At 40.9% G+C, this 27795-nt stretch overlaps 2 protein-coding genes across 14 annotated transcripts in view; one reads left to right on the top strand and one right to left on the bottom strand.

Annotated features, from left to right (window-relative positions):
• BBS2 (Bardet-Biedl syndrome 2) overlaps nt 1-8030 on the top strand; it is a 32566-nt gene extending 24536 nt beyond the window's left edge. The window contains exons 16-19 of one of the 6 annotated variants that reach the window (XR_003796430.1): nt 2065-2222; nt 2343-2459; nt 6219-6367; nt 7098-7185. Coding sequence is in view for 3 of the 6 variants with exons in the window: in XM_029241072.1 (XP_029096905.1) it covers nt 6219-6367; nt 7098-7204 (256 nt within the window). In the remaining 3 variants the exon portion in view is untranslated. Of the gene's footprint in view, nt 1-2064; nt 2756-6218; nt 6368-7097; nt 7561-7897 lie in introns of those variants that run through there. The other 5 variants (XR_003796429.1, XM_029241072.1, XR_003796428.1 and 2 more) reach the window with 5 other exon arrangements.
• OGFOD1 (2-oxoglutarate and iron dependent oxygenase domain containing 1) overlaps nt 747-27795 on the bottom strand; it is a 38643-nt gene continuing 11594 nt past the window's right edge. For 2 of the 8 annotated variants that reach the window (XM_029241161.1, XM_029241152.1), the window contains exons 3-11: nt 20181-20297; nt 19499-19590; nt 19165-19293; nt 18751-18864; nt 16773-16852; nt 16183-16493; nt 14927-15049; nt 14407-14465; nt 12418-13926 (exon numbers count right to left, since the gene is read on the bottom strand). In XM_029241161.1, coding sequence (XP_029096994.1) covers nt 13765-13926; nt 14407-14465; nt 14927-15049; nt 16183-16493; nt 16773-16852; nt 18751-18864; nt 19165-19293; nt 19499-19590; nt 20181-20297 — 1187 coding nt within the window. In that variant the 3' untranslated portion in view covers nt 12418-13764. Of the gene's footprint in view, nt 1207-7074; nt 7197-10382; nt 10516-12362; nt 13927-14406; nt 14466-14926; nt 15050-16182; nt 16494-16772; nt 16853-18750; nt 18865-19164; nt 19294-19498; nt 19591-20180; nt 20298-27795 lie in introns of those variants that run through there. The other 6 variants (XM_029241117.1, XM_029241126.1, XM_029241110.1 and 3 more) reach the window with 6 other exon arrangements.

Genomic DNA, 27795 nt, shown 5'->3' with positions numbered 1-27795 from the left:
TAATAAAAATATAAAGAAATACAGGGAAGAGATTATCATTTAAGATAGTATATTCTCCTTGGGGAGGAGGGGACTCTATTCAGAGAGGACACATTGGGAAGCTTCTTGAATGTTGGCAATGTCCTATCTCTTGACCTAGTTAACAAGCATTTTTTTTGTGAGTTTTTCTGAATGTGTATTAAAATATATTTATTTATTTATATATTTTTAAATTTTTTAAACTTTTGGCTGCATCAGGTCTTAGTTGCAGCACGCGGGATCTTCGTTGAAGCATGCGGGATCTTTCGTTGTGGCGCTCAGGCTTCTCTCTAGTTGTGGTGCGTGGGCTCCAGAGCACGTGGGCTCTGTAGTTTGCAGCATGCGGGCTCTCTAGTTGAGGCGCGCGGGTTCAGTAGTTGTGGTGTGCGGGCTTAGTTGCCCTGTGGCATGTGGCATCTTAGTTACCTGACCAGGGATCAAACCCATGTCCCCTACATTGGAAGGCAGATTCTTTACCACTGGATCACTGGGGAAGTCCCTGAATATGTATTATATTTTAGAACAAAAAGTTAAAAGCAGGGGCTTCCCTGGTGGCGCAGTGGTTGAGAGTCTGCCTGCCGATGCAGGGGACACGGGTTCGTGCCCCGGTCCGGGAGGATCCCACATGCCAAGGAGTGCCTGGGCCTGTGAGCCATGGCCTCTGAGCCTGCGCGTCCGGAGCCTGTGCTCCACAATGGGAGAGGCCACAACAGTGAGAGGCCCGTGTACTGCCAAAAAAAAAAAAAAAAAGTTAAAAACAAATTTGTGCACGTCTGGCTTCTTGCTAAGATGCAAAATTTATCTCGGCAATAAAATGTACTGAGGTGGATTCAGTAAAATAGTTCACCAATGACAGGTGAAGTTCATGTGTGCATTTTAGAGGCAAGAGTTCGCCTAAGGTGCTGCTTGTTTTTTTCTGAAAGGCCTGAGTCATTAGCAGGTAGTTAAAATGGTCTTGCTCAGAAGTAAGCGATCTCTGAAAGTTACATTGTTGAAGATTTCAAACACAAAAGTAGATTGAATTACATAATGATTTCCTCTATAGCAGCTACTTGGCTTCAGTAGTCATCAACTAAGGGCTCATCTTGTTTCATCTCCACATTCACCTTCTTCCTCTTCTAGGTACTGTATTATTTTGAAGCAAATTCCAGACATCATATAATTTTAGCCACAAATATTTCAATGAACCTTTAAAAAACAATAACCACAATACCATTATCACACTTAGAAAAATGTAAAATAATTTCTTAATATCACAAAATATCTAGTCGGTGTTTAAAATTACCCCAGTTGTCTCAAATGTATGTGTGTGTTTGGTGTTTTGTTTTGTTCAAATCAAGATTCAAAGACCAAAGACCATGCATTGAATTTGGTTGATAAATCTCTTTTAATCCATATGTTTGCTTGCTCACTTTTTCTCCTCCTTCTGTAGTTTCCCACCTTGGATTTTGTTGATTGTATCCTGTGGTAATGTGTAGTATTATTCTTCTGTCCCCTGTATTTCTGTGAAAATGGTAGTTAGATATAGAGGATTGATCAGATTCAGGTTCAGTTTTTTAGCAAGAATGCTTCATAAGTGGTGCTGTGTACTTCTGTGAGGATGCATGTAACGTCTGGCTGTCTCTTTTTATTATGTTATCAGCTGTTGATGATCACTGCTGAAATCAATGATTTCTTCTGGGATTTGCAAAATAGTGATATTTTAATTGTTATTTTTTCTTTGTAAATTGGCTGAAGTACTTCTATAAAGAGTAACATTCCCTCATGAATTATTTGGTTCCCTGAGGTACAGTTTGTACTGGAACGACACACTCTCAGCTTTAAAATAATGAGTTGGTTCCCTAGCATCTCCAAGTTGACCAATGAGATTTTTTAAATCCTATTAACATTTTTAATGTGCTTCAGGCCATTTCAGTTATTCTTTATGGTGGCTCAGTTGTCCTGTCTTTGGCCAGTAGAAGCCTTTTCAGGTTGGCTGCAGTTATCAACACCTTTGGACAGACCTATTAGTTTCATTTGTTTGTTTTCTTGTACAATATTTTTTAGGCGTATCTGGTATATATCCTCTTCTGAATCTGGAATCAGCTATTTCTTCAATCCTGGTCCTTTATAGTGGGAAATGGAGATCATAGTCTGAGCATTAGAGATGCTCATTGCTACTGGGTTGGATATTGATTTGAGACCTTTTCCACAGATAAAGCTAGGTAATGTATATATTTTTTTCAGTGAGCAAATATATCATGAATTCATACTATTTCCACGTCAAATTTATGAATACAGGCTCTTAATTTTGATGTTAACGGTGTATCTCTTCTCTCTCACAGTGGAAATCATGTCTCTAACCACTGTCAACATAACTATTGGCTTTATCTTATGGTACACACACAAGATTTAAGGATAATACCAACATTACTGTCAACAATATGACTGCCGAAAATGGTGTAAGACTATTTTTCTAGTTCTTTGTGTCTTTAGAGTGTGTTCTAGTAGGGAGTTTTAGTCAAATGACTATATTTTAAAGTCATTTGAAATAATTCCTCTTTTTTTGGTCATGCTACAAGTGTGATATACAGTTAGATTCATTTGGTTCATTTTGCTGTCAATCTTAGGGGGCTGACATTTTTTCCTTTTTGGTTTGATTTTATTACATATTTATTAAAACCTTATATGGGGGCTTCCCTGGTGGCGCTGTGATTGAGAGCCCACCTGCCGATGCAGGGGACATGGGTTCGTGCCCCGGTCCGGGAAGATCCCACATGCTGCGGAGCAGCTGGGCCTGTGAGCCATGGCCGCTGAGCCTGCGCATCCGGAGCCTGTGCTCCGCAACGGGAGAGGCCACAATAGTGAGAGGCCCACGTACCGCAAAAAAAACACACAAAACAAACAAACAAAACCTTATATGGGTCCAAAGTCGGCCCTATAAAACATGTGCAGAAAAGTCTAACTTCTCTTTCCCGTCACCTCCATTCTGTTTCCTCCCTTTCACTATGAATAACCAATCAAAAATTTAAATATACATACACACATCTCCTCACATGGTAAGTAAATCATAGCAAATTACTCTTCTCCACCTTGCTTTTTTTTTTTTTTTTTTTTTTTGCGGTACGCGGGCCTCTCACTGTTGTGGCCTCTCCCGTTGCGGTGCACAGGCTCCAGACACGCAGGCTCAGCGGCCATGGCTCACGGGCCCAGCGCTCCGCGACATGTGGGATCTTCCCGGACCGGGGCACGAACCCGTGTCCCCTGCATCGGCAGGCGGAATCTCAACCACTGCGCCACCAGGGAAGCCCTCCACCTTAATTTTTACACTTAAAAATATATCTTGGAGTTCATTCCACAGTAGTACACAGAGATACTTCTCATTTGTTTTTACAGCTGCACAGTACTCTATTCTCTGGATGTTTATTCAGCTAGTTCTCCACATTTGGGTTGCTCTTCTGCTATTATATTGCAGTGAATAATTTTGTTACATAAATCTTTTCATATTTTTACTCAGGTATCTTTGGGGAAAAGTTCTAAAATGGGATTGCTGGGGAAAATGATAAATGTGTATAGAGTTTTGCAAGATTTTGCCAAATTCCCCTCCATAGCTGTCATATCATTTTGCATTCTCTGAGAGTGCCTGTTTCCCTTAGTCTTGTCAATGGAGTATGTTGGCAAACTCTTGGATACTTACCAATTCAGTGGGTGAGAAATGGTCTCATTGTTGTTTTAATTTTCATTTATTTTATTATGAGCAGTATTGAGCATCTTTTCATTATTTTAAGGGCTTATTTGCGTTTCTTTTGGTTTGTAAATTCTTTTTTTTTTTTTCTTGGCCATAGCAGGCAGCATGAGGGATCTTAGTTCCCCAACCAGGGATTGAACCCGTGCCCCCTGCAGTGGAAGCTTGGAGTCCTAACCACTGGACTGCCAGGGAATTCCCTGTAAATTGTTTATTTCTTTTGCCTATTTAGATTTTTGGTTTTGCTTATAAAAGCTTTTTAAATTTTTTATGTAGTCAGATCTATCTTTTCCTTGGTACTTCTACATTTTGAGTTCTAGTTACAAAAGTTGCCTTACTTCCCATTTGTAGAGAAATTCTCTTTTAGTATTTTGTATATTTACATTTAAGTCTGTTACAGTTGGAGTTTATCCTGGTGTTCAGTGTAAGGTATAAGTTCAGTTTTATCTTTTTCTATGTGACTGTCACATTGTTTCAGTAATACTACTTTAAAAGCCTGTTTTCCCACTGATTTGAGATGCTGCCTTTATAATGTATTTCCATAGGCAGTGGGTCTATTTCTGGATTTTCTATATTGCTCTATCCGTCCGACTTGTCTCTTCATTTGACAGTGCGATTCTTAAAAATGCTTTGTATGTTTTAATGTCTGGTATGGCTAGGTGCCCCTCTCCCAAACCTTTTGCTCTTCTTTTTCATGGTTTTCCGGGCTACTCATGCTTGTTTGTTCTGTGAACTTTATCAGTTATTTTAGCTCCAGAAAAAAGTAGGTAGTTTTACTGGGATCACATTAAATTTATTAACTTAGGAAGAATTGACATTGTTACAGTGATGTTCAGTCTTACTAAGAATGTGGTATGTCTTTATATTTTGTTCAAGGCATGTTTATGTGTTTCAGGAGTTTTATGGTTTTGTTCATGTAGGTATCAGACAGTACTTGTCAAGTTTAGGTGTAGGTATTTTCTTTTTGCAATTGTAAATAGGCTCTTTCTTCCACATTATATCTTCTAACTGGTTTTTTGTTTGTCTGTATGAACACTATTGATTTTTCTGTGTTGATTTTGTAGTCTACTACTTTGCTGAATTATCTTATAGTTTAGCTTTTCCAGAGGTACGCTGTAGTATTTGTAAATTGAGATAGTTTTACCTCTTTCCAGTTCATTTTCTTCCAGTTGTTTTCTCAGGTATATAAGATTTTTGCTTTTTTTGCCAACTTTATCTATAGGGCTCCTCCTTTTTTTTCTCTCTCTGGCTTTTTTTTTTTTTTAAGTGAAAGAGATGTTGCTGGCTTTAGGCATTTGACTGTGTTAAACTGGAGAGAGGTGACCAGCAACCTCTAAATTCCTTTTTTCTTGATTTATTTATATTTCATTTAGAGACTATCAGATATACATTGTTTGTATTTTTTTTTTTTTTTTTTTGCGGTACGCGGGCCTCTCACTGCTGGGGCCTCTCCCACTGCGGAGCACAGGCTCCGGACGCGCAGGCTCCAGCCGCTCCGCGGCATGTGGGATCTTCCCGGACCGGGGCACGAACCCGTGTCCCCTGCATCGGCAGGCGGAATCTCAACCACTGCGCCACCAGGGAAGCCCCCATTGTTTGTATTTTTTAAAGCCAGGTTAGTTGATATATAATTTATAATATACATGTAGATAATTCACCCTTTTTAGGTTTACAGTTCAATAAATTTGGGGAAATTTCTACTACCAGAATCAAGTACCTCTCCTAACCTCCAGGCCCTGGCAGCCACTGATCTAATTTCTCTTCCTATAGTTTTACCTTCTCCTGAATGTCATATAAATGGAATCATACAAATGTATAGCCTTTTGGGTCTGGCTTCTTTCACTTACCATAATGCCTTTGAGATTCATCCATGTCGTGGCAAGTTATCAGTAGTTCATTCCTTATTATTGCTGAATAGTATTCTATTGTATGGATATCCATACTTTGTGTATCCATTCACCAATTAATTGACATTTGGGTTGTTTCCAGACTTTGGTGATTGAGAATAAAGCTGCTATAAACGTTTGCATACAGGTTTTTTGCAGACATATTTTCATTTCTTTTGGGTGAAATGTGGCATCATGTGATTGCTGTGTTGTATAGCAAGTGTATGTTTAACTTTACAAGAAACTGTCAGTATTAATCTGAAGCTTGGAAGATAGCCTATCACCTTACTCACTTTTCCCCACCCCTCATATCATGGGCATGATAATTCTTGGTTCCTAAGTTCAAACAAACCATGGATCAATAACCAAGGAAGGCCACTTGTCTTCCATTTATTTGGAAGAAGCAGAGTATTTCACAGAAAATTCTCAATGTTTTCAAAGCAGACTTTAGCAGTTACCCTGTTTTAATGACAATACAGCTAAAAATCTGGTTTGTTCCTTTTTTTAATGTCTAAGAAGTTTGCAAGTCTTTTCATTTAAGCCTGCCATACTGAGGTACAGTGGTGTTAAATTTCTCTTGATGTACACAGGAGAACAATGAAGAATCGCTATATGGAACTATATGACCTTAATAAAGACTTGCTCAATGGATATAAAATTCGCTCTAACAATCACACAGAGCTGTTGGGAAGCCTCAAAGCAGTAAATCAAGCGATTCAAAGAGCAGGTCGTCTACGTGGTAAGTCTCTTTTTGTAGCATTGTATATCGTCTGTAATTTTGGGGTGAGAACCATTGAAGATGGTGGTAGCTTCAAGAATTCGTATCAGGGCTTGTATCTATAAAGATGCCTTTTATACTGAAGTTAGCACCGTTCACTTGAGTTGCAGTCAGCCTATTGTTTGGCTTTAGTCTGCAGACTTCAGAGGGAAAGAACACTTTCAGCTCCTTTTCTTAGATCTTGCTGCATCCTCTAAAGAAAAACTTAGTGACATATACTCAAGAGGAAAGCCTTAAATACTCCTATTAGAAAAAAATAAAAAAGACTGAAAATTAATGAGTTAAGTGTCCAACTTAAAATTTACAAAAAGAACAACAGAATAAACCAAAGGAAGCAGAAATATCAGCCAGAGATTTATACTTGGAATCTGCTGTTTTGGGTCAGTGCTTTGACCTCCTTTTATAGAAAAGGATCAAAGCTCATATCCACTTAGCAAAGATTATTTCTAAAACTGACTCTTGGTTTCTAGGTGTGAGATAGTTTTTAAGCTTGGTTTGTGTTTGTGATAAAGTCCCTTACAAGGGTATGTACCTTTTTTAGGGAATGGTAAGATAAATTGGTTAAATTTGTACTTACCTGTAACTCTTTTCTACCCTAGTTTTATGTTGTTTTTATAGATAGCCTCTGATTCATAATTTCACTTTTAATAATCTTTTGGCTCATATGGATTTGATGTTTCTTCTCTTACAGTTGGAAAACCAAAGAACCAGGTGATCACTGCTTGTCGGGATGCGATTCGAAGCAACAACATCAACACGCTGTTCCGAATCATGCGGGTGGGGACAGCTTCTTCATAGGAGAGGAAAAGAATAGGTAACTAGGTTGCTAGAAGGGGTTTTTCCTTAAACTTCTAGGCTGGTTTGCTTTGGATCACATCCTGGCGAACCCAAGGTGCTGAGAGCGAAAACCACCTTGGTGAGTTGTACAAATGAAAGACAAAGCATTGCATCTGAAAAGTGTATTCACTTTCTTTTTTTTTAAAATCAGTAGTACTGTTGCAGAATACACTAGGTTTGTATGGAGGGAAATGAATACTTTTGAAACATTAGGGCTTCAAAGTCCAGTTTTTCTGTACATACGTAAAGTCAGTGTGTAGATGCATCTTTTTTCTTGAAATTGTAATTAAAGTAGATTATCTACTTTTTCATTAAAATTTAAAGGTGTTGCACTATGTGTTTACTGATTGTAAAATCACCACATCAGAATTGCATAAAACTGTTTGTGTTATGTGGAGAAAAACAAAAATATGGATATTCAATTTGTGCCCCTTTTTTTTAAACCTCACGTCATTTTATTGAATATATACTTATTAAGAACTTATTTACAGTAGGAATGTTCTAGACTTTGGTCCAAAGATGGGCCATATATATAATTCTCTGTATAACAAAAAAACGTTTGGAATTTTCAGAGCTGAATGTGGAGAAGTGAGAGTGAAGTCTAATGCAATTATGGAGGTTTCGCTCAGAATATCTGTTCCAATTTTCTTCTAGTGTGACTTCCCTTTCCTGTGAAGAGCAGGAAGCTAAAACAGAAGTTTCTCCAATTCGTTTTCAGCTGGTGATCCAGGTTTGATTCAGCTTGCATTTCAGATACAATCACATGAGACTTGAAATTTGAACTGAGATAAATGGGATATCGGGCATGTATTTGATCAGTGTGGATTATAGCAAATGTAGTGTGGTTCTGGAGCCAAACTCTGTCTCTGAGGCTTGCCGATGTAGCAGAAATAGATTCTGGGTAGTAGAAAAGCTGGCATGACTGGGGGACCTTGAAGCTGGAGTGGCAGCTTCCTGGTTTTGCACATGAGGTCTCCTGAATGGAGCACTGTGATGCTGTTCTGGAACCTGTAAATGGTAGCTGATTTAGTGGCTCAGCCTGAGGCAGTCCTGTGTTTATATATGCAATAAAGGGTGCCTCCTGGTTTCACAAGCAGCTTCCTGATCTGGCAGGAGCAGCTACTTTGGCAGCCTGGTTCTGCAGTACAGACTTGAGAAAAGATTCTGGAATTGCATCCTACAGGTTTTTATTCGACAGCCTTAATAATTCTGTAAGCCATCTGGCAGGCTGTAATCCTTTTACTCAAATTGTCTAGTGAGGAATCTGTTCTCTGCATCAGAATACTGACCTGTAGGAAACCCCAAAGAGACTATACAGAACACAGGCCTTTCCTCTGTGGTAAATTAATTTCATAGTTTCCTCCGTTTGGCCATTTAGGATTACCTCTTCTATTTCTGAAATGTGAGCTTTAAGGAGCCCTAATTTTTATGAGGCTGTTATGCCCCTCTAATACCTTTGTTTTGTATTTTCAACCTGTAAGCTTAAAAGACATCCACATATACTATATTATCTTCAGTAATCTCCAAAGTAGTAATCTTTCATACCTGCTTCAGAGATGAAGAAACTGAAGCGCAGGGATTAATTACTTGCCAGAGCCACAGAGCTACTGGCAAGACGCAAGTCCCACCGTGGGGTCTTTTTCTGTTTTAGCCATAGTCTAACTTACACCCTTTGAGATTAAAATCTCTAGTTGGTGCTGGTTTTAAATTGTATGGCATTATTCATTTTTAGGGACCCTTAAAGAATCATCTCATTAAAGGTCATTCTGTTGTACTTCAGCCCCAAAACTTCCTTCTTACACCTAAAAATATTCATGGACAAGGCTTGAAGGAGTCGACCTGCAGCAAGATTATTTTTTATAGCCCTGACTTATGGATTACAAATAGGTTATTTTCACATTAATTTAATCCTCTTGGTATTAGTGTTTCTGAGTTCAGGCAGAATGTTTTCTACAGGGTCCTACAGCTTGGTTAAGTCGCAGTGTAGAAGTTGGAAACCAAGTAGTCATGGCCCTTTCTGCTATTTCAGACTGCTCCCAAGTGAGTGAAGACTAGATGAGATGAAAATGTTCATAGTATTCATCCTTTTTATCCTCTTAGAAGTCATGTTCAGCTTAGGGAAGAGAAAAACTGTTCGGTTATCAGCTACTTCTCTATTTTGTTGCCGTATTTTTCTGTCCTGATAGAATCTGAGTGCCTTCTACCAGCTACAGCTTAAGCTCTATTTTGTTGCTGAATTTTGTTGAAGCTTTAAGTGAACACTCTGCCTTCATTTAAAAGCTGATCTTGAGGATTCTGGTATCTGGGAGAAAGCTTTTTAGTCATTTTTAAAGCATCCCTTTTAAAGTCACCCCCCTTATCCCTAGATTCAGGTATTCAATATTTTAGAGAGAGTATGGTCTTTATTCTTTCCCACCATGTCTGCCTGTTCAAATACTACATCAAGGCTCAGTTCAAATGCTCTCAGGAGACCTTTCCTCTCCCATGTCTATTCTTTAACCCTTATTACATTCTGTGTTTATATATATCTCAATCCCCGATTAAGTGAGAGCAGGGGCTACATCTTAATCAGCTTTGTCCTCCCCATGGTGCTAAGCCAGTGCCTTGAGCATAGAGAAGCACCTGCTGCCCCCCATGGAAGTGTTTGTCCTCAGTAAGCCTGTCAGTGGCTTCAGAAATCAAAGAACTAGGAACTTTACAACTATTATGCAACCCTGGAAGTACTTTACAAGAATGATTTTCAACATTATTAACATTTCAAATTTTATAATTAGCAGTTATAAATCTGCCAGTGCAGAGTCCTGTGATCACAAAACTAAATTATCTCGTTTCACTTTGACACTAAAGTACGGTAAGACACCCATTGCAGCCTGGTGTTTTGCATTTTTGCATCTGGCCCCTGCCCACACTATATGCTCTAGCTCATGAGTCATCTTTTTATTTGTGTGGTAAGGAAATGTACTATTCCTGACATGAAGCCACATGGGCAGTTTCCAAGTAGTTTTCAGAATTGGCTATGTGGACTGATTTTTTGTCAGTCAGAGAAGGAATTATCTGTTTTTGTAGGAATGTCCAGTTCACGCAGGCTGGAGAGCCTGCTGCTATCATTTCTCTCTATCAAGGACTATTTTAACAGGGTTTGATTTTCTCCTTCATTTGCAGTAGTGGCCAGTATGTAATGGTACTGAAGAGGTACCGCAGCCGAAACTTACTTGCCGAGGAAATGCTGGTCTGGGAGAGGCAGCCCAAGCATTGATTTTTTTTTCAGTATTCTATGGGAAAGAAACACCACATTCAGAGGAGTCTGAGGCAGTCAATGAGCTGTAGAAAAGCCAGGTTCAAAATGTAACAGCCTCTTTCTCTCCTAGGTTTCGTTTCATTTTTCTACATCTTTAAGTGAGGGGCTGAAATTAGATTTATAGGGTTCTTCCTTAAATATTTTATTTTTCCTTTGCTTAACAGAAATACTAATATGCTTTCAAAGCAACTTTCTGAAAATGTTCTTATCTACATAATGGTTAACATGATAAGGGGAATGTGTCATGGGGACTTGACCTTACACAATTGTAGGAAGTGGCAAAGTGTAGTCTGTCAGTTTTCTAGTCTCATGCTGGAACTTGAAGCCCACAGGACAGGCAGTCAGAAAGGATGTAGAGTTGGGAAGAACAGGAACAAGCTGGAACCCAGAGGCATGAGCTGGAGCCCACAAGGACACATTAAAATCTCAGTTCTTGCCTCTGATCTTGATGATGTGGGGAGACCCTTCATCAGAGAAGCTGAAGGAGGAGCCAGGGACGGTGGAGCAGTTGGAGGCGCAGACGTGGAATCACACTGAGAAGGTGAGCCAGCAGGTAAGCTACAGTGTGTGTGAGCTACAAAATGGCTACTGCTTCATTCTGGCCCTCCATATCTCGCACAAGGATGTGTGGCTCATCCTAACTGGAAACAGAGGGAAGGGAGTCCTGGGAAATGTAGTTCAGTCTAGCCAAGTTGATATATCACATAGCACACAGTGGCTATCACAGTATGGTGGGATTCCAGGTGAACTTTACTTCATACTTTTACATGTTGTGTTCTTCACAACAAACATGTATTATATAGATAATCTAAAAAAAATATAGAAAGCTATTTGGGAAAAAAAATCTTCCTTTATTAAAAGGAATAAGAATTAAGAGATGACATATTTTACAGGTGAATATCATAGCTTTTCTCTGCAAGAAGTATAAAAAGGATGCCCATATTTTAATTCCTCTATTGCTACTTAACAGTTGTCAACATCGGCTCTAGGCCCTAAAAGTCAAGATGAAGAATGAAATGCTGAGGAAAAGCAACTTCTTCATCACTGGTTACCTTCAGTGGAGAAAACTGACCTGCGAGTTACACCATCCTTCACAGTCTAAGAGGTACCACTGTAAATGATGTAACTAACAGCAGCACCGCAGTCTGGCTCTCAGGGGTTCTTTCCCCTTGGACACCAGAATCCTTTTTTGTAGTGTGTAGACGATTCTGCTGTGTTGACAGACCATAAACACACTGAGATTAAGGAGAATGTAATAAACACATTTTCATGCTTGTGTAGGATGCTACGACTTAGACTCAGTGCTCCAGAACTCTTAGATGTTACCTACAACCATGAGTCTCAAACTGTTTTCTAAGCTTGGCACACATGGTGGTTTCACCTGCTCAGCCCTATTCCCCGGGGCTTCCTGGGGTTATGCCACTAAGAAGGTGTTAACTAGAACTTCACCCTTCTTGCTGGCACTTAACAAAAACACATCAGAAAGCAAGTGAGTGAAAGTAATATTATAGGGATGACTTTCAGTCTGCAGGAACTTAAAAGAAAAGGCAAGCTTTGAAATTTAAACCATTAGCAACAGAGTAGTACTTGTAATCCCACTTGAGTGTCACTACACTATGGTTAAAAAATTGTGCTCCCCAAAACAGTATGCATGTAAATGCTCCCCCCCATGTTGGTGAGGAAAGACAATATGAGAACTAGTGCTAGGTATTTCTTTTTAGCTCAATTTTTAAAAATTAGTAATACTGAATATTAGTACATGTGTAAAATTTATAGATAAATATCCATATAATGAGCATACATGCTAAAACTTTTTTTTAACTGATTGGGGTACAAGATCAAAATTTTGAAACCATCAACCTAAAAGAAAGTGCAACTCATTTTCTTCATTTAAGTTCAAATTTTAGTACTCAAAGTTAGGAGATAAAAAAAGATAAAGCCAAATGCTTTTCCTATTAATGAGTAAAATCCAAAATAAAAGCTACTGCAATAGCTAATAATACATGTAAAAAAGGAGGAAGTTAACAGGGAGACAGCACTGGAATGGAATGAGAATAGCATCTTTCAACTAAAGATGCAGTGACACCTTAACACCTATCCATGCACGCCCATGCACATGGGTAGCAGTTTTAATATAATCCCCTCGAACAGTTCAGGGGAAAAAGAATGTAACAAAATGGACAGCTTCTTGGCATTTTGCCATGGTCTTTAGTATTTGGTCTCTTCAAGAAAGGCAACTAGTTTGATAGTTGACCCTACAATATTTAGGAAATGAAAGCCATATGTGAGATTAGAAAATCATATAGTCATAGTGGAGGCACAACTCCAGGATGGAAGAGCAGTGGGCACCTGAAAACTACTGCACATCTTCTTTACTGACCAGAAGTTTCTTGTGGACACGTGGTTTTAGGCCAGGCTTTTTCCAAGGGAACAGACTACACATAGCCTAGTCTATACAGTCCACAGAGAGTCACAGTGGAACAAAGCCACAGGCAGTGGGAGGAAGTGCAATGGGCCCAGAATGAACAGGGTGTAAGGTTCTGTAATCTTCTAAACCTGTGAAATTAGGAAGGACAGAATCTGCAGTCATAAATTCATGAGTCCATATTTAAAAAAAAAAGTCACTGGAAACATGGATGAACCTTGAAGATTTTATGCGGAGTGAAATAAGCCAGTCACAAAAGGACAGACATTCTATTATTTGTCTTATGAGGAATATGAGTTGTCAGATTCATAGAGACAGAAAGTAGAATGGTGGCTGCCAGAGGCTGGGGGGAGGGGAAAGTAGAGTTACTATTTAATGGGGACAGAGGTACAGCAGGGTAAGACGGAAGCGTTCTGGAGATGGATGGTGGTGGCGGCTGCACAACACTGAATGTACTTAATGCCACTGAACTGCACACTTGAAAAAGATACATTTTATGTCACATATATTTTACATTTTTTTTTCAATCAATCACTGAAGAAGCCAATATGGAAAATGAACTGAATGTTAAAGTAAAAGACAAAACCCCTTTTTATTTTACATCAAGAGAGAAGTACCTAGCTCCAAGCTCAAGGTCTAGGTTGAGGATGATCATTATGAGCCCTACTAAAGGACAACCACACAGTTTTAAGAACGCTGTCACACAGGTCACCTTGTAGCTCTCCTTTACTCGATGCCTAACTCTTCCAGACGTCCCAGTACTGAGGAAGGGTCTCCTCTTTCCAGCTTTGCCCAAGCTTATTCATAATAGACAAATGAAAAGTCCCAGAAACCTGTTCTGTTTGGGAAAGTTTTCTTTTGTTCTAGGCTTCGGTGGTTAATATGCTTGACGAATTTCAGAGTTTCCCTATCTCTGTAGACCAAGGCCAAAGAATTGTTTTCTGGATTCACTGTTAGCAGCTGAAATAGGCAAATACAGTGATACATCAGAACACGGAGATTCTATTCTCACCTCTTTTCTTAAACAGACGGTTCCATATCAAATACTCAGCCTCCGGCGATAGAGGATCCTTTAAAGTATCCTTTACTAGGAGGAGCTATTGATCTTGCTGTCTAGACATTTTCCAATAGGCCCCATTCCAGTACATACCCAGAAAAGTTTTACCTAATGCTTGTATTTCTTAATACATTGAAAGATTCATGGGAATGAACCATTTATTTGGAATTTCTTTTAGCTGGGTAGAATGCTTAGTGATTATCCTTTAGCCTCTTTATTCCATGCTGAATACTTTCTACTAGAAATTAGAACCACTGCCAGCCAGACCAATGTGGATTTATCAGCTAAAGACACTGGCAGAAGGTCGTAAAAGTTGCGTCTCTGAAGAATGAAAGTGTCTTCAAGAACTAAAAAAGGATGGTTTGCTATCAGAAGCAACTTACCTCTTCATCTTCTCCTTTGGCAATGTAGGAGGTAAAGCCACCATACTCTGGCTCCCAGCCTTATGAAGGGAAAACAAAGAGCATTCAGAAAGCTCTCACTGCAAGAGTTACATTGATCTGTTTGAATCATTGTTTGAGTCATTGATCTGTTTGATCCCATGCTGCTTAAAACGGGGATCTGGGAGTTCAGTAGAACCAACTCTGACTTATGAGCCTGAATTTATCATTCAACCAACACTGAATAAGAACTGAAAACTAAGAACTAAATATAAAATACACCTAGAAGGACAATTACATAAAAGCTCTGGGGGGTTCATTAGATGGAAATTATGATTTAGTTCATCTCCTATACCTTGGTCACAGATACAAATAGTACTTTGAGTTGGGAGATGACTGAAATTCATGACCCCTACGATCCCTTCCAGCAGAGCTCCTGTGATCTGAGATCCTGGCCAAGGCGAATTACTTGTGATCTTGGTTCAGTTAGAGAGGGTCACTCAGGAGGGACTGTCCCTCTTACCTTCACAGCCACAGTAGAGAAGTAAGTCCAGGGCAAATTCAGTCTTGCTGTTGTCATGGATTAAAGTGTAGTGACCAGTCTTCCAATGCCTCAGTTCCCCCTGGCATGTGGGAACACTTGATTCTAAGGAAAAAAACAACAGAAGGCCAGAAAAAAATAACGTTGATACCACTGTAGATTGCAAAAGAATGATAATTAGGAATAGTTATAGCACTAAAGAGAAACTATTTCCATAAACCTTCAGCTGACCTATTGCTCCATTATATATTAAATATATAAGCCTTATAATGAAAAAAAGTTGACTTTCTATTTCTCTTTACCATGATTTTCAGATGGAGTATATATTTAGCTGCCAGAAATTTTCTCTAAAATAACATGAATATTATTGTTAAATAAACTTTACTTTTTAGAGCAGTTTACAGAAAAATTAAATTGCCCAGAAAGTACAGTTCCTCTATTCCTGCCACACACAACCCCTGCCCCTCCCCATCAGTTTCCTCTATTATTAACATCTTGCCTTAGTGTGATTTACTTGTTACAACTGACCAATATTGATGCATTATTAACTGAAGTCCACAGTTTACATTAGGGTTCGCTCTTGGTGTACATTCTACTAGTTTATGTCATGTGTCCATTCCATCTTGTTTGTAGATGATTAAACGTCCTCTGCTTCTAATAATTTCCTTCTACCTATTTGTCCAAATTCAAGCAAGTTTTTCTTAGGCTGATATTGGTTCTTAGCAGAAAGAAGCCACTCACCTTCCTCTTCTTTATGTTCTTGTGTTTTAAAGTAGGTTTAGGTAAAGCCAGTCGTATTTCTCTCCACCATTTGTACTGTTAGCCTAATAAAATGTACTAGCTGTTCTTCCTACCTGGAATGCTGTCCTAGCAGATCCTTCTTGTCATTCAGATCTGAGCTTGGATGACAGCTCCTCAGACAAGCTGGTCCAGATTGCCCATTCACCTAAGAGGCCACCCAGTCATTCCTCAGCACATAACCCTATTCAGATTTCCTGCAGAGCACCTATCCTTAGTTGATGTTTTCTTGTTGTTCGTGTATCATTTAATCTCTGTCCTCTCCTACTATCAATAGACTATAAGCCAGGGAGAGCAGAGACCTTGTCTGTCTTCTTCTCCAGCTCCAGAAATAGGGCCTAGCATATAGTAGGTGCTAAAGAAATGTTTGTTGAATGAATAAATGACTGAATCGTGAATACCTAATAGTAAAAGAAGGACAGAACATAACAGCAGCTTACCTTTCTTTGCATCGTTTTCCTCTGGCTCTGGGTCCACCTGTTCACTGCTCTGCTGACTGCTGTTGCTGATGGCCACCTGCCTGCTCTCTGGCTCAGAGCTGCGGCTAGGCCCTTCTTCAGTGTTCTCAGCAGCAGAGGCTGCTTCTCCCTCTTTTTTGTCCTCAAGCTCACCTTCTTCTGAAGGGGCCAAGAAGTGAAGTTTCAGGCCTGTGAAGTTGGAGAGCAGCAAGAACATTGCCTCGGAGCGAAATAATGCCATGCAGTCCTTCAAGATGTCGGGAAGTTTGCTCTCCTCAGCCTTCTCGTAAAACCTGGAAAGCAGCGATGCCAAGGTGTTCATCAAAGCCACAGATGTAATATTACTCATGGGATGAAAGCTGATCATTAGCTTTGTATCTCTCTCCCTAAACCTTGCATAGCTTACTAACGTCCAAGTTGTTACAATAATGAGGTTTTGTTAGGGCCTGCTACTGGATGTCCCTGGGAACAAAACATCATTAGGGCAAATGCCCTATTATTGGAGGTGAGCCTTGCAGACAAACAGGCAGGTGTTGAATGCAGAAGCAAATGTCTTGGATGATGGGTTCTACCTTTTGTTAGGGGGACCTCGGTTGCTCCATTCCACATCTCCTTTCTCCAAAGCCTCACACACCTCTGCAAATTTCTCAGGCTGGAAAAGGAGCAAATGAAGCAGCAGTTAGCAGATCTCCCTATGATCCCACACTGGTCTTGCAGGTACAGTAGCTCTGTGGAATCATGCTGGCTGATTCCTAAAAGGGCCGGGTGACTCATCCCTTTCACACAACCTCCCCCAGTCCTGATATGCTGAAGCCAGAGCAAAGACTGGATAAATCGTCAGCATGCTTTAGCCAAGTCACCTGAGTGTCAGTTTGGGCCATTTCCTTAAGTAGTTGTATGTCTTACGTCAAATTGGTAAACCTCTCAAATTCCTGCATTTATTATAATGAAAATGTCTCTATAATAATACAGATTCTTTAGGCCTCAGCTCATTCCCTTGATCTAATCAGCATTCTAAACTTGAAAAGTCCAGGGTAGTACAAGAAGCTGATTAATCTGTTAAAATATTCTCCATAAGAGCCTTTATAAGTACTTGTTTAATGCAGTTTCCCAAGGAGTATTCTACAAACAGTAATCCTATCAGTTGTAAAACAGGAAAGAGGATCCCAAAGGATGGTTTAGGTGAGCTGAATTAAATAGGGTTAAACAAGTTTATTTACTATTAATACTTCTCAAATTCCTTAATATGCTATGTCAGCTATATAATTCAGAGACAGAGGTGGTATGTAGTGTCTCTCAACCTTTTTTTCAAGGAGGCACCAACTCTTGGGACTGATTCCATGGGACCCAGGGTCACCTGGGAAAAACCACACTCGCATACGTGATCTCATTTGACCCTCACAACAACTCCTCAAGACGGGCAGGGCAAGTATTATCCCAGTTTAACTGATGATGAAATAAAAGTAAGACCTTAGTAATTTGCTCGTAAAACCACGGAGGTAAGACGTGAATATAAAGTCTTCTAGGGCTTCCGTGGTGGTGCAGTGGTTGGAAATCTGCCTGCCAATGCAGTGGACACGGGTTCAATCCCTGGTCCAGGAAGATCCCACATGCCACTGAGCAACTGAGCCCGTGCGTGCCACAGCTACTGAGCCTGCACTCTAGAGCCCGTGCTCCGCGACGAGAGGCCACCGCGGTGAGAGGCCCACGTACTGCAGGGAAGAGTGGCCCTCGCTCTCTGCAACTAGGGAAAAGTCCACACACAGCAACGAAGACCCAACGCAGCCAAAAATAAATTTATTAAAAAAAATAAAAATAAAGTCTTCTAACTTCTAACCTGGTTCTCTCTCCACTATAATGTGCTACCTCATCATTCTCAAACATTTGTTACTAATTTGTTAATCAGCAGTCTTTCTGTTATTTAAAAGTAATTGGTAAGTACCATAGTCATCAAATGACTAGGATGGGAACTACACACCACTCATCCCCAATATAGAAGTGTGTGTGTGGGACTTCCCTGGTGGCGCAGTGGTTAAGAATCCACCTGCCAATGCATGGGACACGGGTTTGAGCCCTGGTCCAGGAAGATCCCACATGCCGCGGAGCAACTAAGCCCGTGCACCACAACTACTGAGCCTGTGCTCTACAGCCTGCGTGTCTAGAGCCCGTGCTCCGCAACAAGAGAAGCCACCGCAATAAGATGCCCACACACCACAACGAAGAGTAGTCCCCACTCACCGCAACTAGACAAAGCCCCCATATAGCAGTGAAGACCCAGTGCAGCCAAAAATAATTTTTTTAAAAAAGTGTGCGTGATTAAGATTCTAGAGAACTGGGGAATACCCAAGGGACTCGACCCACTAACATACGACTGATACCAATGTTAGCTATTATCATTTCTATACTTTACTGGAAGAAGAGGATGACGCAGACATGCTAACCAGGAACAAAACAAAAAGCAACAAAAGCTCTTAGTGATGCCTCTTCACCCGCCCAGGAAGCAAGGCTGCACACCAAATGTGGTATATCGGACAGGATTTGCTGGCCTACCTTAAGGAACTCTTTTAGGAGAATTTCAGAGCTTTCTTCAAATTCTTCTTGAATTTGAACTTGGTACTCCATGTCGAGATAAGTAGGGTTGATCCAATCATACAAAATTTCATGCTACAAAGAAGCAGCAGATGCAAAGGGTGAGTTAATAATTCCTACTGCTTTTGTTCTGAATCATTTTACACTAGTAAAATATATGCAAATCTTCACTTTATAATTTTCTCCTTGTTAAATAAAGTTCTGGAAAGCTCTGCCTTAGAAAGACACTATCAAAAGTGTATCTAAGAAGGGTGGAAAGGCAAGCTCAAAGCCTAGTTCTGTCAGCAGGATGAGCCACTTTTAAAACCAGAAAAGCAAATGATACGCCACAGCTTTTCTAAGACAAGAATCCCAGCAACAGGAATTTATCCTTACATCTTGTGGGACGTGAGGGCTCCGAGGTATGAGAGGTTCAAAGTAGGTGGGAGGCCTGGTCAGTAAAGGACCATGAAACCAGCCGCTGATGGACAAACGCGACTTTTCTTCAGACAGGACTTCAGAAACCTGAAAGGACAAGACCAGCAGCACATCAATGCAAAGACCAGCGGGGAAGATTACCAGCCAAGGCTCACTAATTCCAGGACCCTTCACGCTAGGTGTGAAAACAACCTGGCCGGACAGTCCAACCGGAAGCGGTCACATTTAGAGAACGGGCGACTGAAAAGCATGCTCTTTGGCCCTCTATGTATTTGTGGTTCACAGTTTTTACCTGGTGAAAGGATACTGGAGACACTTCAAAGAAAACCAGTGTGTTCCACGAAGGGATAAGAGACTTGACAATCTGCTTCGGCTGAAAGTGTTCTGCGTGGGGAGAGAACACATCCGTAAATGTGCTTCATCGTCATTAACCACTTCCCGGCCGCCTCATTTCACCTTGACAATTTGCCAATTTCTAAGGGTAGCTGAATGTCCCCTCCAGATCCCCATATGCCACCCGTTCCATCTGTTTCTCTTATATAGTTCTGCTAGGTGATATCTGTTCTTACTCCACCATCCTCTATTACTGATGAAGGCTGGAAAAGGTTCTGAACCTTTTCTGGAGTTGAGCTCTGGTGTCAGCCATTAAAAAAATAAAAAAGACCCTGACCTCCCATCAGAGGCACTGGTCCTGGCAGATTCATAGCCACGGGTGGCTGCACATGTTCTCTACCCTCCCACGGCCAGCATTCAGAAGCAGGGTCTGACTATTCCTCATCTTAACTCGGCTCTAACTTATCTCTGGAGTAATGATTATTTCAGGCACAACTCAGGAGAGGTGGCTGTCAGGGCTGGCAATTATCCCCCTGCGGTCGCCACTGTAATGAAGAGCTTCCATCTCCCAAGGAGCACAGACAGAGCGCCTAAGGACCCGGAAGTGGCTGCTGGTGTTGAAGAGCACGCCTTTGTCTTACCGTCAACGTTGTACAGGTCCAGGGTGCCCCCCAAGCTCCTGTCCCAGGGAGGAACCAGGTAAAGAATGAAGGCAATCCGGCGTCCTTCCAGCTCGTCGTCATGGCAGAGCAGGGCATCTGCAATAGTTCAGCGCACACTGTAATGTCCCTGTGCGGCAATGAGCAGCGGACATCTGACTGCGCTATCAGTCCACCTGCTATTCCTCCGTAACGTCAGCTCCTCCAGCTTTAAAATGACACTTATTTCTCCTCTTTTAGAATTACAGAAATAAAACTGTCAATACAGAAAACTCTTAAAAACGCTGAAGAAATATATATATATAGAGACTCAGAGACAATCACTACTAAAATTTTTACATATATTCTTCCAGTATTTTTCAACATACGTGTATTTGCTTTTTAAAAAATTGCATCCTACAGTGGTTGTTTTGTGGCTTTTTCTTTTATTACATGGCAAATGTCTTTTCTGTCATTTCTTTTAATGGCTGCATAGTTATTCTAGGACTGAGAAAGATAGGCATCCGGGCAAGGTGGGAGAGGGGAGGGGATGCTATGGGTGAAGTGAGATCATTCCACACGGAGGGATTGTTTTTAATAAACAAACATATTGAAAATAATGGAAGGCATTTCTCAGGGTTGAAGAATGGAATTGCAAATATGGAAAAGGAGAAATCTAGAATGAACCCTATGGTGTGGAAATGAAACCAGAGGAATCAATGTGACTTGTCTAGAGCACAGGAAATATAAGATAACCCTGGAAAATCTTGTTTTGCTAGGAAGTAAGATATAATAAGAATGATGAGTGAAAGTGAGTGAAACCCACGTAGGGGCCTTCTCGGTGACAGACCTCTTGGTGTTCCCTGCTTACTGCTGATTGGAAAAAGAGGCTATGGAAATAAGCTGTGACTTCCTAGGCCCTCCATGAGAAGCAAAGAGCAGGCCCCAGCAGCTAATGACTGAGGAATAAAGAACGCAGAAACAAAGATAGGGCAGGCAGACGAGAGTAGCCATAACTTAATAAGTCAGTCACAAGGACTCCCAGTTCTGTTTCAGTAGTAAAGGTAAGTCTGACACACATTCCTAAGCTGTTTCATAGAAACCAGACCCCCCACACCAGATAAGAAAAGCTGACCACGAGCATGTAGCCCCCAGACCGGCTGGAACCTGAAGATTGAGGATGCTGACCCCTGTGACCTCACCTTGTTACCTCACCATGCACCAATCAGAGAACTGTGCACGAGCTGATCACACACCCTGTGACCCTCTCCCTTACCTTGCCTTTAAAAACCCTTCCCTAAAACCCATCAGGGAGCCTGGATCTTTCGGGCATGAGCAGCCCGTTCTCCTTGTCTGGTGCCCTGGAATAAACTGTACCTTCCCTCACCACAACCTGGTTTCAGGAGATTAGCTTTGCTGTGCATTGTGAGCAAAGCAAGTTTGTTTCAGTTAACATGAGGACATACTAAAAGGACACAGAAGTCAGCTTAAAGGGGCTCCTCTTGATCAAATCAGGGACAATATGAGCATCAACATAATGACAGTAACCATTACATAATAGTAATCCTTAAATTCACACTGACATAAACAAATGAGTAACTGGGGAGAGAGGGTTTTTTTTACAGTAGAATGACAACTAATAAAGAAATGATTTTATTAGGAAAGAAATCACCATTTGGCAACCTGCATAGTAATACTGTAGTAAGAAATACCAGTGGGGGGACGAGGGGAAGATGGCGGAAGAGTAAGACGCAGAGATCACCTTCCTCCCCACAGATACACCAGAAATACATATACACGTGGAACAACTCCTACAGAACACCTACTGAATGCTGGCAGAAGACCTCAGACCTCCCAAAAGGCAAGAAACTCCCCACGTACCTGGGTAGGGCAAAAGAAAAAAAAAAAAAACAGAGACAAAAGAATAGGGACAGGACCTGCACCAGTGGGAGGGAGCTGTGAAGGAGGAAAGGTTTCCACACACTAGGAAGCCCCTTCGTGGGCGGAGACTGCGGGTGGCGGAGGGGGGCGCAGCCACAGGCGTGCGGAGGGCAAAGCGGAGAGATTCCCACACAGAGGATCGATGCCGACCAGCATTCACCAGGCCGAGAGGCTTGTCTGCTCACCCGCTGGGCGGGCGGGGGCTGGGAGCTGAGGCTCGGGCTTTGGTCGGATCCCAGGGAGAGGACTGGGGTTGGCAGCGTGAACACAGCCTAAAGGGGTTAGTGCACCACAGCTAGCCGGGAGGGAGTCCGGGGAAAAGTCTGGACCTGACGAAAAGGCAAGAGACTTTTTCTTCCTTCTTTGTTTCCTGGTGCGCGAGGAGAGGGGATTGAGAGCGCTGCTTAAAGGAACTCCAGAGACGGGCGCGAGCCGTGGCTAAAAGCATGGACCCCAGAGACGGGGGGGAGATGCTAAGGCTGCTGCTGCCGCCACCAAGGGGCCTGTGTGCGAGCACAGGTCACTATCCACACCCCTCTTCCGGGGAGCCTGTGCAGCCCGCCACTGCCAGGTTCCCGGGATCCAGGGACAACTTCCCCGGGAGAACGCATGGGGGGCCTCAGGCTGGTGCAACGTCACGCCGGCCTCTGTCGCTGCAGGCTCGGCCCGCACTCCGTGCCCCTCCCTACCCCCGACCTGAGTGGGCCAGAACCCCCGAATCAGCGGGTCCTTTAACCCCGTCCTGTCTGGGCGAAGAACAGATGCTCTCAGGTGACCTACACGCAGAGGCGGGGCCAAATCCAAAGCTGAGCCTCGGGAGCTGTGAGAACAAAGAAGAGAAAGGGAAATCTCTCCCAGCCTCAGAAGCAGCGGATTAAAGCTCCACAATCAACTTGATGTACCCTGCATTGGTGGAATACCTGAATAGACAACGAATCATCCCAAATTGAGGAGGTGGACTTTGAGAGCAAGATTTACGATTTTTTCCCCTTTTTCTCTTTTTGTGAGTGTGTATGTGTATGCTTCTATATGAGAGTTTGTCTGTATAGCTTTGCTTCCACCATTTGTCCTGAGGTTCTATCCGTCCGTTGTTTTTTTAAATTTTTTTTTCTTAATTATTTTTTAATTTAATAACTTTAATATATTTTACTTTATTTTATTTTACTTTATCTTTTTCTTTTTTCCTTCCTTCCCTCCTACCTTCCTTCCTCCCACCGTCCTTCCCTCCCTTTCTTTCCTTTTCTTCTTTTTCTTCCTTCCTTCCTTGCTTCCTTCCCTCCTTTCTTTCTTTCTTTTCTTCCTTCCTACCTTCCTTCCACCGTCCCTCCCTCCCTCCCTTTCTTTCCTTCTTTTCCTTCCTTCCTTCCTTGCTTCCTTCCCTCCTTTCTTTCTTTTCTTCCTTCCTTCCTACCTTCCTTCCTTCTTCTACTAATTCTTTCTCTCTACTTTTTCTCCCTTTTATTCTGAGCCGTGTGGATGAAAGGCTCTTGGTGCTGCAGCCAGGAGTCAGTGCTGTGCCTCTGAGGTGGGAGAGCCAACTTCAGGACACTGGTCCACAAGAGACCTCCCAGCTCCACATAATATCAAACGGCGAAAATCTCCCAGAGATCTCCATTTCAACACCAGCACCCAGCTTCACTCAATGACCAGCAAGCTACAGTGTTGGACACCCTATGCCAAACAACTAGCAAAACAGGAACACAACCCCACCCATTAGCAGAGAGGCTGCCTAAAATTATAATAAGTCTACAGAGACCCCAAAACACACCACCAGACGTGGACCTGCCCACCAGAAAGACAAGATCCAGCCTCATCCACCAGAACACAGGCACTAGTCCCCTCCACCAGGAAGCCTACACAACCCACTGAACCAACCTTAGCCACTGGGGACAGACACCAAAAAACAACAGGAACTACGAACCTGCAGCCTGCAAAAAGGAGACCCCAAACAAGTAAGATAAGCAAAATGAGAAGACAGAAAAACACACCGCAGATGAAGGAGCAAGATAAAAACCCACCAGACCTAACAAATGAAGAGGAAATAGGCAGTCTACCTGAAAAAGAATTCAGAATAATGATAGTAAAGATGATCCAAAATCTTGGAAATAGAATAGACAAAATGCAAGAAACACTTAACAAGGACCTAAAAGAACTAAAGATGAAACAAACAATGATGAACAACACAATAAATGAAATGAAAAATACTACAGATGGGATCAATAGCAGAGTAACTGAGGCAGAAGAATGGATAAGTGACCTGGAAGATAAAATAGTGGAAATAACTACTGCAGAGCAGAATAAAGAAAAAAGAACGAAAAGAGCTGAAGACAGTCTCAGAGACCTCTGGGACATTAAACGCACCAACATTCGAATTATAGGGGTTCCAGAAGAAGAAGAGAAAAAGAAAGGGACTGAGAAAATATTTGAGGAGATTATAGTTGAAAACTTCCCTAATATGGGAAAGGAAATAGTTAATCAAGTCCAGGAAGCACAGAGAGTCCCATACAGGATAAATCCAAGGAGAAACATGCCAAGACACATATTAATCAAACTGTCAAAAATTAAATACAAAGAAAGCATATTAAAAGCAGCAAGGGAAAACAAACAAATAACAACACAAGGGAATCCCCATAAGGTTAACAACTGATCTCTCAACAGAAACTCTGCAAGCCAGAAGGGAGTGGCAGGACATACTGAAAGTGATGAAAGGGAAAAACCTGCAACCAAGATTACTCTACCCAACAAGGATCTCACTCAGATTTGATGGAGAAATTAAAACCTTTACAGACAAGCAAAAGCTGAGAGAGTTCAGCACCACCAAACCAGCTTTAAAACAAATGCTAAAGGAACTTCTCTAGGCAAGAAACACGAGAGAAGGAAAAGACCTACAGTAATGAACCCAAAACAATTTAGAAAATGGGAATAGGAACATACATATCGATAATTACCTTAAATGTAAATGGACTAAATGCTCCCACCAAAAGACACAGATTGGCTGAATGTATACAAAAACAAGACCCATATATATGCTGTCTACAAGAGACCCACTTCAGACCTAGAGACACATACAGACTGAAAGTAAGGGGATGGAAAAAGATATTCCATGCAAATGGAAACCAAAAGAAAGCTGGAGTAGCAATTCTCATATCAGACAAAATAGACTTTAAAATAAAGACTATTAGAAGAGACAAAGAAGGACACTACATAATGATCAAGGGATCGATCCAAGAAGAAGATATAACAATCGTAAATCTTTATGCACCCAACATAGAAGCACCTCAATCATAAGGAAAATACTAACAGCCATAAAAGGGGAAATCGACAGTAACACATTCATAGTAGGGGACTTTAACACCCCACTTTCACCAATGGACCGATCATCCAAAATGAAAATAAATAAGGAAACACAAGCTTTAAATGATACATTAAACAACATGGACTTAATTGATATTTATAGGACACTCCATCCAAAAACAACAGAATACACATTTTTCTCAAGTGCTCATGGAACACTCTCCAGGATAGATCATATCTTGGGTCACAAATCAAGCCTTAGTAAATTTAAGAAAATTGAAATTGTATCAAGTATCTTTTCTGACCACAACGCCATGAGACTAGATATCAATTACAGGAAAAGATCTGTAAAAAATACAAACACATGGAGGCTAAACAATACACTACTTAATAATGAAGTGATCACTGAAGAAATCAAAGAGGAAATAAAAAAATACCTAGAAACAAATGACAATGGAGACACAACGACCCAAAACCTATGGGATGCAGCAAAAACAGTTCTAAGAGGGAAGTTTATAGCAATACAAGCCCACCTTAAGAAACAGGAAACATCTTGAATAAACAACCTAATTTGCACCTAAAGCGATTAGAGAAAGAAGAACAAAAAAAACCCAAAGTTAGCAGAAGGAAAGAAATCATAAAAATAAGATCAGAAATAAATGAAAAAGAAATGAAGGAAACAATAGCAAAGGTCAATAAAACTAAAAGCTGGTTCTTTGAGAAGATAAACAAAATTGATAAACCATTAGCCAGACTCATCAAGAAAAAAAGGGAGAAGACTCAAATCAATAGAAGTAGAAATGAAAAAGGAGAAGTAACAACTGACACTGCCAAAATACAAAAGATAATGAGAGATTACTACAAGCAACTCTATGACAATAAAATGGACAACCTGGAAGAAATGGACAAATTCTTAGAAATGCACAATCTGCCAAGACTGAATCAGGAAGAAATAGAAAATATGAACAGACAAATCACAAGCACTGAAATTGAAACTGATTAAAAATCTTCCAACAAACAAAAACCCAGGACCAGATGGCTTCACAGGCGAATTCTATCAAACATTTAGAGAAGAGCTAACACCTATTCTTCTCAAACTCTTCCAAAATATAGCAGAGGGAGGAACACTCCCAAATTCATTCTACGAGGCCACCATCACCTTGATACCAAAACCAGACAAGGATGTCACAAAGAAAGAAAACTACAAGCCAATATCACTGATGAACATAGATGCAAAAATCCTCAACAAAATACTAGCAAACAGAATCCAACAGCACATTAAATGGATCATACACCATGATCAAGTGGGGTTTATTCCAGGAATGCAAGGATTCTTCAATATACGCAAATCAATCAATGGGATAAACCATATTAACAAACTGAAGGAGAAAAACCATATGATCATCTCAATAGATACAGAGAAAGCTTTTGACAAAATTCAACACCCATTTATGATAAAAACCCTGCAGAAAGTAGGCAGAGAGGGAACTTTCCTCAACATAATAAAGGCCATATATGACGAACCCACAGCCAACATCATCCTCAATGGTGAAAAATTGGAAGCATTTCCACTAAGATCAGGAACAACACAAGGTTGCCCACTCTCACCACTCTTATTCAACATAGTTTTGGAAGTTTTCACCATAGCAATCAGATAAGAAAAAGAAATAAAAGGAATCCAAATTGGAAAAGAAAAAGTAAAGCTGTCACTGTTGGCAGATGACATGATACTATACATTGAGAATCCTAAAGATGCTACCAGAAAACTACTAGAGCTAATCAATGAATCTGATAAAGTTGCAGAATACAAAATGAATGCACAGAAATGTCTTGCATTCCTATACACTAATGATGAAAAATCTGAAAGTGAAATCAAGAAAACACTCCCATTTACCACGGCGACAAAAAGAATAAAACATCTAGGCATAAACCTACCTAAGGAGACAAAAGACCTGTATGCAGAAAATTATAAGGCACTGGTGAAAGAAATTAAAGATGATACAAATAGATGGAAAGATATACCATGTTCCTGGATTGGAAGAATCAACATTGTGAAAATGACTCTACTACCCAAAACAATCTACAGATTCAATGCAATCCCCATCAAACGAGCACTGACAATCTTCACAGAACTAGAACAAAACATTTCACAATTCCCATGGAAACACAAAAGACCCCGAATAGCCAAAGCAATCTTGAGAATGAAAAAGGGAGCTGGAGGAATCACGCTCCGTGACTTCAGACTATACTACAAAGCTACAGTAATGAAGACAGTATGGTACTGGCACAAAAACAGAAAGACACATCAGTGGAACGGGATAGAAAGCCCAGAGAATAACCCACGCACATATGGTCACCTTATCTTTGATAAAGGAGGCAGGAA

Source organism: Monodon monoceros, unplaced genomic scaffold (assembly GCF_005190385.1).
Source record: "Monodon monoceros isolate NGI ecotype Baffin Bay Population unplaced genomic scaffold, NGI_Narwhal_1 Super_Scaffold_10, whole genome shotgun sequence".
Lineage (NCBI taxonomy): Eukaryota > Metazoa > Chordata > Mammalia > Artiodactyla > Monodontidae > Monodon > Monodon monoceros.
Note: the sequence above shows the minus strand (reverse complement) of the source record. Positions and strands in the feature narration are given on the sequence as shown.